Source organism: Zea mays, chromosome 2 (assembly GCF_902167145.1).
Source record: "Zea mays cultivar B73 chromosome 2, Zm-B73-REFERENCE-NAM-5.0, whole genome shotgun sequence".
Taxonomy (NCBI): domain Eukaryota; kingdom Viridiplantae; phylum Streptophyta; class Magnoliopsida; order Poales; family Poaceae; genus Zea; species Zea mays.
The window spans coordinates 207,053,333-207,067,214 of record NC_050097.1 but is presented as its reverse complement, the minus strand read 5'-3'; the positions used below and the strand labels follow the sequence as shown (position 1 = coordinate 207,067,214).

At 42.5% G+C, this 13,882-nt stretch overlaps 1 protein-coding gene across 4 annotated transcripts; it reads left to right on the top strand.

Moving 5' to 3' along the window:
* The first annotated feature begins 555 nt into the window (after positions 1-555).
* Positions 556-6,692, top strand: LOC100191376 (COP9 signalosome complex subunit 7). 4 transcript variants are annotated; one of them, XM_008668802.3, is made up of 9 exons: positions 556-884; positions 1,035-1,110; positions 1,735-1,823; positions 3,896-3,985; positions 4,114-4,158; positions 4,247-4,317; positions 5,317-5,449; positions 5,688-5,776; positions 6,290-6,692. In XM_008668802.3, the coding sequence occupies exons 1-9, from the start codon at positions 717-719 to the stop codon at positions 6,309-6,311; spliced, it is 783 nt and encodes a 260-aa protein (XP_008667024.1). In that variant the 5' UTR covers positions 556-716; the 3' UTR covers positions 6,312-6,692. The 4 variants fall into 4 exon arrangements, with proteins under 4 accessions (XP_008667024.1, XP_008667025.1, XP_008667026.1 ...); XM_008668803.3 differs by having other exon boundaries at positions 569-884; positions 5,668-5,776; XM_008668804.3 differs by having other exon boundaries at positions 595-884; positions 5,671-5,776; positions 6,290-6,678.
* The last annotated feature ends 7,190 nt before the right edge of the window (positions 6,693-13,882 follow it).

Genomic DNA, 13,882 nt, shown 5'->3' with positions numbered 1-13,882 from the left:
GGCTGCGTCTCCCTCAGAGCTGGCCTTGGGGGAGACGGAATTGCGTCTCCCGCCCAGAGCTGGTCTCGGACAAGACGGAATTGCGTCTCTCGCCGAGCTAGCCTCGTGTGAGACAGAACTACGTCTCTATGCTCGTAAGGACCCAGAAAAATTTATCTACCACAGACCCTGTCACCCTCAACCTCTCCCCTCTTCTTGCCACCTCCTCCCTCTCCTCCCTCCTTATCGTCGTTGTCGTCAACCTCTCTCTTCCTTTCTCTCAAAATCATTTAGCAGGTGTCATATGCTAGTAGTGTTAAATAAAGATGATTTATAAGAGCATCTTGAGGATACTCTTATTTTTTGCTCTTTATTTAACCTTATATTTACCTTTTCATAAAGATTATACTTTATACGTAACATCTCACTCCAACAGACTACATATCTAATTTGACTAGTTAGATGGTTAGCTAAATTTGTCTAGTGAAAAAGTTAATTTGGAGAGTTGAATAGTTTGACGATTTAGATAACTAATCGGTTGAAGATTTAGCTAAAATTTGGCTTACCCATTTGGCTAGTTTGTTGGAGGCGAAGTCTACATGATAGGTGCCGACTGCTGAGACAGAGTACGGTCGCGAGAGTGAAGGCAAGGAAAAACACCCAAACGGCCCAACCCCAGGAAGCCCCGTCGGACCCTACAGACCCTAACCCTAGCGCTCCCGACGCGCCGCGGAGCGATGGCGATGGACGCGGAGCGGCGGCAGGCGGAGCTGATCGCGCAGTTCTCCGCTCAGGCGGCGGCGCTTTCGTCCGCGCCCCAGCTCGCCGCGCTGGTGCTTGAGGCCACCTCCCACCCGGCCCTCTTCGCCTTCTCCGAGCTCCTCACCCTCCCGGCCCTCTCCAAGGTTCGCGCACTGCCCTTGGCGTGCGCCCTGCTACGTTACTCCGGGACCCGCTGCCGGACTAGGTTTTGGGTTTCATTATCTGTTTGTCTTCGCGTCGATTAGGTGGTGTGTGGCGCGATCTGACGCGGGTTTGTTTGTTTATCGGCGCAGCTCACTGGCACGCAGTACGCGTCGTCACTGGACTTGCTCCGGCTCTTCGCCTACGGTACCCTGAATGACTACAAGAGTAAGATTGTGGCCTGCGCCTTTGCAATTGTTACATTGTTTAGACCTTTGCGGGCTCGCGGCTTTGCATTCGTTGCCGTGCGTCTCGGTGTGTGCCCGTTGGTTATGTGAGTTTTTCCGGTTGTGCTATTTGGTCGTTGTCTTGAGTACTCCCAGCAACTCTACCCGTGGCTTTTCAATAAAAGCTGGATTATGGGGTTTCTGGTCCAAATAATATTGAGTATGAAATATGAACTCGGAAATTTTACTCTGGATGAAGGCCATTGGGTAGGTGATGGAGTTCTATTGTTGAGATCACACATTTTAGAGAATGTTGCTGATGACTTAAATTTAAAATTTTATCTCTGGTCAACAAACCGAGAACACATCACATTGTCATGCTAGCAACCAGAGGTTGAGCTATTGAGATGAATCCACCTTTTTACCAACTACTATGAATGCCCATTTAACTGTTCATAAATAAGGGTATGAACATATTTGTGCTTGTGGGCTTATATCCTACGTGCACTCCACTTGTAGTTTCTGGAATTTTCTGCTTGTTTGATCTACCATTGCTGTCAGCGTGCATATTATAGAAAAATATGCACATTGTCTTATTCCTTAATGTATCTTTGTGCAAGTGTAGGTAATTCTGGATTCCTTCCAGCACTGTTGCCTGACCAGGTCCGAAAGCTAAAGCAGCTCAGCGTGCTAACTCTGGCAGAGTCAACTAAGGTGCAAATTCTGACGAAGCCTATTTAATATTTGGAGCAATCAGCTATAGCATGACAATGACACAAGATTATGCTTATTTGTAGCCATCACTTCCAGGCATGTTAATTGGTAGCTACCCATCTTGCATGTTTGTTATATAGGTCTCATAATCTTCCTTTTTGTTCCTATATTAGTAAATATTCGTGTATAACAGCCTAGTAGGAAACAACTCTGAAGGGGAAAAGTGTAATTTTCTTTGGTCAATTAGTTAACCAACAGCCAAAAAATTGATCTTATTAGGTGTGCCAAATCTATGAAATACATGGACCTATGTTATGTTTAGCTTAACATCGGGAGAAACATTTTTGTAGCAAAGTATTTACCTTCTACTCCATGCTATATTTTTTCCCCTGTATGTCATGGGGCAGCAGCCTAGGGCGTGGAGGCCCATAAGGATAGGCTCAGGGTTAGGATTAGTGGGTAAAGATTAGATTAGATAAGATTGAGTTAGTTACTCAGGATTAGATTAGATAAGATTGAATTTGTTACTTGGGAGCCAAGCCTTCCTATCTTTATAAGGATGGGTTGTACCTCCTTAGGGAGAAAAAGGAATGAAGAATTAGTCCTATATCTCTCCAATAGTCTAGTCCCTCCCAAGCCGACTCCGTCTGGCTATCTTCCCGACACTGTTTATCCCCGTTATGAACTAGGATTCATAACATATGGTATCATGAGTCAGGGATCCTTTCCCATGACTTTTGCTGTGGACGATCGCACATGGCGTGAGGAGCTCGCTCCAGGGCAGATCTGGAGCAGGCCCGATCTGCTATCGTCCAGCACTCCAGCTCCGTGATCTACTCATAGCAAAGGTGGAGTCTGACCGCCGATCAGCAGCGGCAACACGACTGTAGGCGGCTGCACGTGGCTTCCTGGCACGACGTCTAGTGCGGCAAGTTGCGGCAGCAGCGCGGCTGCATGCAGCGGCTTTGCCGTCTTCAGGCTGCGGCACGTGGCTTCCTGCGCGGCGTCAAGCACGACAAGTGGTAGCACGACTGGAGGCTGCGGCCCGCCGTTTCCTGGCACAACGACTTGCATCGATATTGCGCGTTGAACAACACACAACACATGGGGTGGCAAGGCCTTCAGTATGGTTGGCCGATCCTCCACTCTAGTTCACCGTCCTGATCCATAGCCATGTGGACAGCAAGAACACGTCTGGTTGGTGGCGCTGTCTCCACTGGAACTCGCGGCAGCTCAGGTCGTAGGACTGGTGAGCTACCACGTCTTGGCCTTTGCAGCCTGGACGAGGTTGTTCCCATGGGATCCAGGAGGGCCAACCTTGGCATATGTTAGGTTCTTTATTTTATTTGCAAGTAAATTAAAGACGAGATGTAAAAGGCTTCTAGTTAGGGTTGCACTTTCACGTGCATATCAAGTTAGATAACAAGGTTCTTGCCATGCACCCCATTACAACTCGAGGACGAGCTGTCTTCGAAGGGTGGGGGAATGTCATGGGGCAGCAGCCCAGGGCATGGATGCCCATAGGGATAGACTCAGGGTTAGGATTAGTGGATCTAGATTAGATAAGATTGAGTTAGTTACTTAGGATTAGATTAGATAAGATTGAGTTTGTTACTTGGGAGCCAAGTCTTCCTATCTATATAAGGATGGGTTGTACCTCCTTAGGGAGAAAAAGGAATGAAGAATTAGTCTTAGATCTCTCCAATAGTCTAGTCCCTCCCAAGCCGACTCCGCCCGGCTATCTTTTTTTTCTCGAAAACGCGCAGGAGAACTGCGCCCCTTTATAAATTAAGAAGATAGGATAAAGAGGTCTAAAGTAGACCATACATCAGCAGGCCTCCTCACGGGGGCCAGAAAATAGCATACAAAAAAGAACTCATCCTGTGAAAGGAAAAAAAACAACACACCACCCTAGGGAGCAGCTGCAGAGGCAGCCAGAGAACATAGGCTCTTCGCCCCAGCTGCCTCCCAACGACTATCTTCCCGGCGCCGTTTATCCCCGTTATGAACTAGGATTCATAACACTGTAGAACTCTAAGGTACTCACTTGTTTACTATAATTCTTTCTTCAGATACTACCATATGATCAGCTCATGCAAGAGTTAGACGTTTCAAATGTAAGAGAACTCGAAGATTTCCTAATCAATGAGTGCATGTATTCGGTGAGTTGTTACATCCTCTTTAAATTTTGGCTCTGGTATTTTTCTTATTTTCAGTGGTTTTTAATACTTCTAGTGTTGCCTAAAGTATTTTTGACATCATATCCATAATATTCTGCATGTTCATGCAGGGTATCGTTAGAGGCAAACTGGATCAGCTGAGAAGGTGCTTTGAGGCAAGATGCTTGCGGCCTGTATCTGCAGCATCGTTTTCTCTGTCTAATGATAACTTTTTTATGAACATTTTCTCTGCATTCATTTTAGGTACAATTTGCAGCTGGAAGAGATCTTACACCTGATCAGCTAAAGAACATGATAGAGACTTTGTCTGATTGGTGTGTATGCTTATTTAAGGAATATTTCTACATCCAGTAAATGTGCATGCGTGTTTAATACAACTTTACTTCCTAAAAATGTGAATGCTTGTTTCTGTATTTGTCATTTAATTTTATTTGTCACATACAACATTTCAATGTCATTGTGGTTTGTTTGCCATCGGACAATCAACTTGTTTTTCTGTTATGTTTATTCTTCTATTGAGTGTGCTACTCTTCTCGGTGTCTTCTTGGTGCCATGGTCGCTACCTATATTAGCTTTATGAGATAATTTGTTTTGGTAGGATGATGATCATCGCAAAGTTCCCGGGTTGAGGAATGTGGTCTGCTACTTGTGAGAGGTTTTTACACGGCAGGGTTGAAAATGACCCCCGTGTACCTGGGTCCGGATCGATGTTCCTGGGTTGAGAGTCGACACCTTCGACCCTGTTTTATGTGGCTATGATCATGATGTGATAAAATTGTGTGTATCATATATTCATATTGTTCTCTAAAAGCCATGTCCTGTTTGAGTAACACTCTAAATTAAGCTATAATTGTTTTATACTCCCTCTGTCCCAATATATTATTCGTTCTAGCACTTTATTTTTTGAACATATTCAAATGAATAACAGTGAATCTAGACATATATATAATACACATACATGAAATATTATATGAATTCATTAACGAAATATTATATGAATTCATTAACACCCTAAAACAAATACTATTTTGGAATGGAGGGAGTATTTCTTAAGGTTTTTCCTTTCAACTGGATAGATATTCATTGTTTCTTCTGTTGTTATGGTATTATTGTTAAACTGGAATGAGATAACATCAACTTCCTTTCTAAGTAAGATCATATGGTAGTGATTTTGGCATCTTTTGCTGATGATTTATTTTTGTAGCAACTTGTCCATTTATTATGGGTACTCACTCTTTTTGTGCTATGAGGTGAAACTCAAGGAAATTAAATTACCTTGTTACAAGTTCTTATGAAGATGTAACATTGCTCAGGTTGGGGACATCAGATAGACTGTTGCATCAAATTCAGGAGAAAATCAAGTGGGCTGACACAATGAGTGAGGTGAACAAGAAGCACCAGAAAGAATTTGAAGACAGAGTGGAAGAGGCCAAAAAATCAATCAAGGTGAGCTGGATTGAATTGAAGCATTTGGTCTTAGTAAGATTGAAGAAAAAGGAATAAATTTGCATATTCTTGTGATGAGTTATGCTCTGTTATCCTCATTTTCCCACAATCTGCCTGACTGCCTTCTGTTTAGATTTATTATTATTTTTCAGTGTTCATATAATGGCAGCTACTGTATTAAATAGTGTTGCCGAACCATGTTTCTTACTTGATGGCAGAAGTTAAACAATTTAAGCAGGCAGACATTGACTTACGGGGGCATGACGAGTTTCTCTCTGAATCTGGAGGAATAATGGATTTTGAAGAGGACCGCGTCCGACCAAAAAGGTGATAAAATGTTGGGCACCATAGGTTTGTTATGTAGTTATGTATTATCCTGATAATTTTTAGCTTGTGTGGCGTGCATCTGTTTGGAGATATTGTTGTCTACTTGTACCGAAGTATAATGATTTTAGCTAGCATTATAATTTATAAACCTATACCTATTAAAATGTTAGCTACCGCCTCCAATCCAAATTGTTATTTGTTGTGTCTTTTTTAAATGCATAACTTTTTACTATTTATCTAGACATAATCTATATATAGGTGCATAGCAAAAGCTATGTACCTAGAAATGCCATAACGGCTTACAATTTGGAATCAGAGGGAATAGTTTTTAGCTAGCATTTGTAGGTTCTATTGTGAGCTGCCATAGAAGTTTAATGTTTTGTCTAAATGTTACTTTGTACATGAGCTGCCATAAGTCACCTGTTATTAACCCTCTTCGTCCTTATAGAATTGTGTTCTATTGTGAAAACTACTCCTATAATGCTGTGTTATTTTGACACACTGATATTGCAGGAGGAGGCAACCACCGGCGTAGTTTCAATTAGCCCTTACCAATCTCTCCCAGAATGGGACCTGCTGATACCTTGATTGAGACATTTTGACGCCGGAGTTGAGTAAACTTTGTACATCTGTCGTGTGATGCCTCCACTGTAGCGAGTCTGTTTATTTTGCCTTCTGGTCTTGGTGGGGACGTACAAGGCCAAACCTAGGCGTTATGTTGCATTTATTTGGTAGTAAATGGCCCATGGAAGAAATAACGTTGTTATGATTATGGCACTGGGTTATTCTCAAGTGTACTGAACGATAACAGAAGCACCTCTGTTAAATGATGATTGACTCGAGGCTTGCTGACTTGCTGCTCTAGAGGAGTTAGCATAGCTGCTCAGGTATACAAACTGCCATCATTTACTCTGCATGCAAAAGAGAACCAACTTTTGCTGAATGACAATTGTGCAAGACATAGATCACGAAAAAGAAAACGATGAACGCATAAGCATGTTGAAATGGATTTCAGATTATTTGCGTTTTCTTTCCCACAGTTTTATCTTCGTCACGAGAAGAGAAGGCAAATCTGAATTCTGCGCGAAACGTTGGTAATGTACTTGTTGGAAAAAAGAAATTAGGTTATGTACTTGTTCAAAAAAGAAGGTAGGGCCAGGTCGCGTAGGGAGCACTAGCAATACGACTTGCACCATAAACTTCAGCAGTGAAAAATGTGGAAGCGAATGCAGTAATAGATCCACTAGGGTGGATATGCAGAGTGTTGTGCTTAGATAGAGAGAGTGAAATCGTTCAGCTTCCTCTCCAACTGTGTAGGCTATCGCAATTACATGATTTATGGCAGCTTCCTCCCCAACTGTAGGTTGTTCCAACTAGGTCTTGTTTGGTTCCTTTAGTCTAGAGAGAATTAAATGGCAGAATAATGTTAAAGGACTAAAAATTTAGTTGAATGACTAAAGTTTATTCCCTACCTGTTTGGTTGCATGGACTAAAAGTATTTAGAACACATTAAATGATTCTAAATGCCCTTTAACATTATTTTGTCATTAGTCCAATTGAAATACATGAGAGGCAAAAGATGAAATTAATATGGTTTAGTCCATTTTAGTCACCTCTTGAGGGACTAGAGACTAAATCAGTTTAGTCTCTGTTTTAGTCCCAACATTTAGCTATTTAGAGACTAAAATAAATGGACTAATTTTTAGTCCCTCAAACCAAAAAGGGTCTAACATGGTCGAACTTGTACTAAGAGGGTGTTTGAATGCATTAGAGATAATAGTTAGTGGCTAAAATTAGCTAAAGACATCCAAACACCCTAGCTAATAGTTTAGTTATTAGCTATTTTTAGTAAATTAGCTACTAGTTAGCTAACTATTTATTAGCTAGCTAATTCTACTAGTATGTTTTTAGCTAACTAACTATTAGCTCTATTGCATTCAAACACCACCTAATAAGAATCATGGATTCATGTTAGCTTCCTCCCTAGCTGTAGGCTACCGCAATAACATGATTGAATTTGTACTAATCAAGATTCATGTATTCATGGTTCACCGCCTGCAAAGAGAGGAATACAGGGGTCTTATTGTTCCAATTGCCTCTAATCAATTTGAGCTATTGAATTTCAAACATTAAACAAAACAGCTAACAAAACGCTAAAGACAAAAAACAAATCTGTATTTTTTCTCTCACACGGGCGGGATTTAAAATTTTTATTGACCGCAACCCAATCCAACGCGTGCCAAATGGCAGGCAGACACACTGCGATGGCTTTGGAACCGTGGTATCACAAACACTGTGCTTCTAAAAATAGGTATCCCGAACAGCGCAATTGGAATTTTAGTATTATAATACGTTGAACTTCGGAATTTTGGTATCTGAGTCAGATTTAGCCTAGTGTTACGGCAGTCCGTTTCTTAGAACGGATCCACGGCCGAGCGCTCTCCCTCCAGAGCGCGAGCGCTCTCCACGACCGTGCAGGAGCGGCGGCGGCGCTCGACGTGTGGACGTCCGAACCCGCGCCTGTGCAGGAGCGGCGACGCTCGTCTACATGGCCTCGTCGTCGAGCTCCTCGTCGTCTGCGCTCTCCCTCCCGCGCTCGTCTGCGCTCTCCCTCCAGGTGCTCCTCGTCGTCTGCGCTCTCCCTGGTGCTCGGCGGTGCTCCCTCAGGTACGTGGTCGTCGGCCGTCCCCTCCTCTCCTCGAGCGCTCCCTCTCCTCGGCCCTCCTACTGTCCCTGGTGCTCGGATCTCATTGTCCAATGCGACAGATACTGCAATAGAAAATAGAAAATATGTAGACAACACGTTTAATCGAGCTCCATTTAATCTATCACTCTCAGGCAGGTACTGCAATGGAGACTCCCGACAGAAATGGAGATGTTGAGCACAATGCGACAGATGGAAATTGGTTTGTCATCATTGAAGATGTTGAGCACTTGTTGATTGAGGCACCAGCCTTGCCTGAGGATATCAGTGCACCCCCACCCATTAATGATGTAGAGCAAGGTAATTCGGTAGCGGATTCGTCAACTCAAGGAAATAGTTTTGAGGGAATTTTATTGGATTTGCGATGGCAAGAAGAGGGACCTCAGCATGTACCCAATGAGAGTGTTATGTACCACAAACTTGGATTAGCTGCCGAGGATGAACGAGAAAATAAAGAGAGAGAGAGAGAGAGGATGCTTGCAATCGTAGAGTTGATAGAAATAATCTAGATCAACTTGGTGGCGATGGTTCCGCAGCTTTGCCTTGTTGAAAGCATCTAGGCCCCTGGTTGGTTTTAGTGATTAATGACAACGTAATATTATATGTGACTAACGTATGTTTTGCATAGACAAATGGTAAGTTAGGTCGCATGACAGGTAGAAGTACTACAACGGTGAAAACAATCCCGGAGATAAGAACTCGAAGCGACGGCTAAAACGACGAAACAAAAGGCAAAGGTCTACGGAGTCCGAGTGTCAAGGAGATGTGGACACTCGCGATTTAGTTAGGTCTTTTATTCTCTTTTAGTCGTACTATAAAGAGGGGTTGTCGATGAGTAGTTTGACCAAGAGAGTTCTAGTGTAGTGTTGGTGCACAATCACACTCACATACAGTGCTAGGTGTCACTCTAGAACTCACTCACAAGTTAGAACGAAAATCGATTTGAAAATCAGCTGAAAAACAAGAGTTAGGGTTTCTGTCCCTGGGGCACCGGACTGTCCGGTGTGCACCGGACTGTCCGGTGCACCCTCTGCCAGGTGGGGCCAGGCTGGTCCGAGGAAGAAGCTTCCTCCACAGAAAACCCGAGAGCGCCAGTTTCAGAGTTGAATTTTAGTGGCGCACCGGACATCGCACCGGACTGTCCGGTGTGCACCGGACAGTGGCTGTTCACTGTCCGGTGTGCCATGAGTCCAACGGCTAGCTGTCAGAACTAGCCGTTGGAAACGACCGTTGGCGCACCGGTGGCGCACCGGACTGTCCGGTGCGCCAATGCGCAGTGAGATGCCTGTAACGGCTAGTTGGTGGGCGAGGGCTATTTATACCCCTTCCACCCACCATATTCAATGTCTTGCACTCCACATTTATTCCAGCACATTGCTAGAGCATTGCAAACACCAAAAGCCTAGTGAGGAGATTAGAAAATCTTAATCCGCGTTTGTTCCTCATTAGCGCTAGCAAGAGCCACCTAGAGCACACACCACTTGCATTAGGCTTCTCTTGGTCAAGCGAAAGTCTACGGCTTGTTACTCTTGGTGATCGGCATCACCTAGACGGCTTGGTGGCGTTGGGAGCTCGGTGATCACCGTGAAGATCTTGTTGGTGACCCGACTCAAGTTTGTAAGCGGTCTCGAGGGATCCACCGCGCCGGAGTGGCAAAGGATCATCTCGTAGTGAGCACTTGGTTCTTGCGAGGACCAAGGGGGAGCGATACCCTTGCGTGGGTGCTCCAACGAGGACTAGTGGAGAGTGCCGACTCTTCGATACCTCGGGAAAAATTAGAGGAGTCATCTAAACCTTGCTTTACATTCCGCTCTTAATTCAAGCACTTTACATTGTGTATTTGTTTAGCAAGTATTTGAAGTATTGTCTTAGCATTGTTGCATTTCTAGTATTATATTCTTAGTGCTAGTTGTTGGGGTGAAGTTGGGCTCTTGCTTAGCTCTTGCTTAGGTTTTAATCAGTGTTGTTTTTTAGAAAAGCCCAATTCACCCCCCCTCTTGGGCATCGTGATCCTTTCAATTGGTATCAGAGCCTTGTTGCTCATAGATTAGCTTAACCGCTAAAGTTACGATGTCCGGTGGGGATGGACCTCCTCCCGTTTTTGATGGTGACGATTTTCCTTATTGGAAAATTTGTATGGAAGCATACTTAGAGGCTATAGACATTGGTGTCTATAAAGCCGCCACACAAGGATTCCCCGAACCTAGAGATCACACAAATCTTGTAGGTGATGAGTTCAATTATGAGAAATGGAATGCTAAGGCCAAAAACACCCTTTTTAGAGGCCTTTGCAAAGATGTGTTCAATAGAGTAAGAAATCATAAAAATGCTCATGATTTGTGGATGGACATTTGTGCTGTACATGAAGGAACTAGAAGTGAGCGTGAGGAGAGATATCACATAGCCATGCGAAAGTTAAATTCTTTTGAAATGCTTACTAATGAAAATGCAAATGCTATGTACTCACGTCTCAATATTCTTGTAGAGGAAGTTAATGGATTGGGGCTTACTCAAATCTCACAACCGGATGTTGTGAGGAAGATTCTCAGTGTCCTCCCAATAGACAAATATGGACACATTGTCACTGTGCTACATCAAATGGATCTTTCAGTTACCACACCTACACAGATTTTGGGAAAGATCAATGCCCATGAAATGTACATGCACATCAACGACAAAGAAGAATCATCTTCCAAAAGAAAGGATTTGGCTCTCAAAGCAAATCATGAAAGAAAAGGAAAAGCAAAAATACAAGTTGAGGAAGAATCCTCAAGTGATGATGACCTTGATGCAAACATTGCCTTGATGGTAAGGAAGACCACCAAGATGTTGAAGAAGCTAAATAGAGAAGGCATCAAATTTGATTCAAGAAAGAAGAAATTCTTTTCCAACAAAAGAAAGCCCATTTCTGAGATGGACTGCTACAACTGTGGTGAGCTCGGTCATCTTGCTCATCAATGCAACAAGCCCAAGAAGAATAAGTTCAAGGGCAAGAAAGAAGATGACAGCGATGATGAAAAGAAGGAAAAGAAATTCTTCAAGAAGAAGGATGGGAAGCAAAAGAGGTTCCACAAGAAGAAGAATGGAAAGGCATATATTGTTGGCGACTGGCTCACCGACATCGAATCATCAAGTGGGTCTTCTTCAAGTGAAGAAGAGAATGATGAAAAAGTTGCCGCCATCGCCGGGGACTTCTCTTCACCACCACCATCGCCATCATCAACTTTTCACCTATGCCTCATGGCTAGGGGTGAACGGAAGGTACAAAATGATATTAATATTGCTGATGATAGTGATAGTGATGAGGAATTTGCTTCACCTTCATATGATGAGTTAGCTGACTTGCTTAAAGAATATACTCAAATCATTAGAAAGTCAAAAGCTAAATGTGATAGGTTGAAAAATGAAAATGAATCTTTAAATGCCAAATATGACATAGTTATAAAGGCTAGTGATGAAATAAAAGAAGAGAATAAAACTATGTCATCAACTATAAATGAGCTCACAAACTCCCTAAAAGATGCTAAGGAAAAATATGACAAATTAAATGAAGCTAATAGGGAGTTGCAAAACAGACTAGTAAAGATCAAGGAAGACTATACTCAAATTAAATTTGATCATGACAATCTTCTTGTTGAAAATGAACTTTTATCTTGCAAAACACATGAGGCTATTAACCCAGTTGTTAAGTTTGATGTAGCAACCTCATGTGATGATTTGAGTCAAGAAGAGCAAACTAGTCTACATGCTGAATTGACTGAAAAAGTTGAAGTCCTGACTTTAGACAACCAAAAATTGAAGAATTACTTGACTGATGCAACTACTAGAGGAAAGGTTGCTATTGAGAACAATGATTTCAACAATGAGTTGGCAGTGGATAATCAAAGGCTTAAAAATGAGGTCAAGAAACTAAAAAGTGAAAATGAACATCTTGCAACAAGTGTGCAAAAGTTCAACAAGGGTCAATACCTCCAAAATGAGCTGCTTATGAACACTGTTATGAAAAACAACAAGAGTGGTATTGGATACAATGCTTTTGTGCAAAAGAAAGCTACCACTCAATACAAGCCAAAGCAGACTCACAAGCCTATCAAATGCTTTGAGTGTGGAAATGAAGGTCACTTTGCCCACAACTGCAAAGTCAAACCACCAACTCCTTTGCCTAAGCACTAAAGACCATTTGCTTTCAATGCTCATTATGTTCTAAGAAAGGTTGCAAATGGAAAGGTTAAAGTTACATTCCTAGGTCCACCAAACAAGAGTAGACCTAGACAAATCTGGGTGGCAAAGTCCTTAATTGAGAGAGTCACTGGTCCTATGCAATATAGGGCCCTCAAAACTCAAGCTTGAATTGTCTATGGATGTAGGTGAACTACAAGACCGGTGGGAGTCATTGGGTTATTGACAGTGGATGCACACAACATATGACAGGCAACCCACGGATGTTCACCTCACTGGATGAAAATGTTGATGGTCAAGATAAAATCACATTTGGAGACAATTCAAAAGGAAAAGTGCAAGGACTTGGCAAGGTGGCAATCTCAAATGATCTATCAATATCAAATGTTCTCTTAGTTGCACCTTTGAGCTTCAATTTATTATCAGTGGGTCAACTCTGTGATCTTGGACTTCAATGCTTATTCACTCCAACAGAGGTTATTGTAACAAAGATGGATGATGAATCAATGGTGTTCAAAGGTTTTAGGTACAACAACCTCTACTTAGTGGATTTCACTTCAGAAGATGCAGACTTAAGAACTTGCCTCTTCACCAAAGCTTCACTTGGATGGCTCTGGCATAGGAGGCTTGCACATGTTGGGATGAGCACACTCAAGAAGGTATTAAAGAAAGATATGGTTAGAGGATTAAAGGATGTGGTGTTTGAAAAAGACAAGCCATGCAGTGCATGTCAAGCTGGAAAGCAAGTTGCTAATACACATCCTACTAAAGCTTTCATGTCAACATCAAGGCCACTGGAACTACTTCATATGGATTTATTTGGACCTACAAATTATGTAAGTGCCGGTGGCAACCTCTACTGTCTAGTGATTGTTGATGACTTCTCAAGATACACTTGGGTGTTCTTTATCCATGACAAATCTGAAGTTGCATCTATATTTAAGAAGTTTGCCAAGAAAGCACAAAATGAATTTGATTGCAAGATCAAGAAGATTAGAAGTGACAATGGCAAAGAATTTGACAACACCAACATTCATGAGTACTGTGATGAAATTGGGATCAAGCATGAAGTATCTACAACATACACACCTCAACAAAATGGAGTTGTTGAAAGGAAGAACAGGACCTTGATCACTCTTGCAAGAACCATGATTGATGAGTATAACACACCGGAGAGGTTTTGGGCCGAAGCTGTCAACACTGCTTGTTATGCATCAAACAGG

Excerpts from the sequence above, each read along its gene's own strand:
- LOC100191376 (NM_001136810.1), top strand. The coding sequence starts at position 717 with ATGGCGATGGACGCGGAGCGGCGGCAGGCGGAGCTGATCGCGCAGTTC. Across the intron at positions 885-1,034 it reads CCCTCCCGGCCCTCTCCAAG|CTCACTGGCACGCAGTACGC; the intron begins GTTCGCGCACTG and ends TTATCGGCGCAG. Across the intron at positions 4,159-4,246 it reads AGCTGAGAAGGTGCTTTGAG|GTACAATTTGCAGCTGGAAG; the intron begins GCAAGATGCTTG and ends CATTCATTTTAG.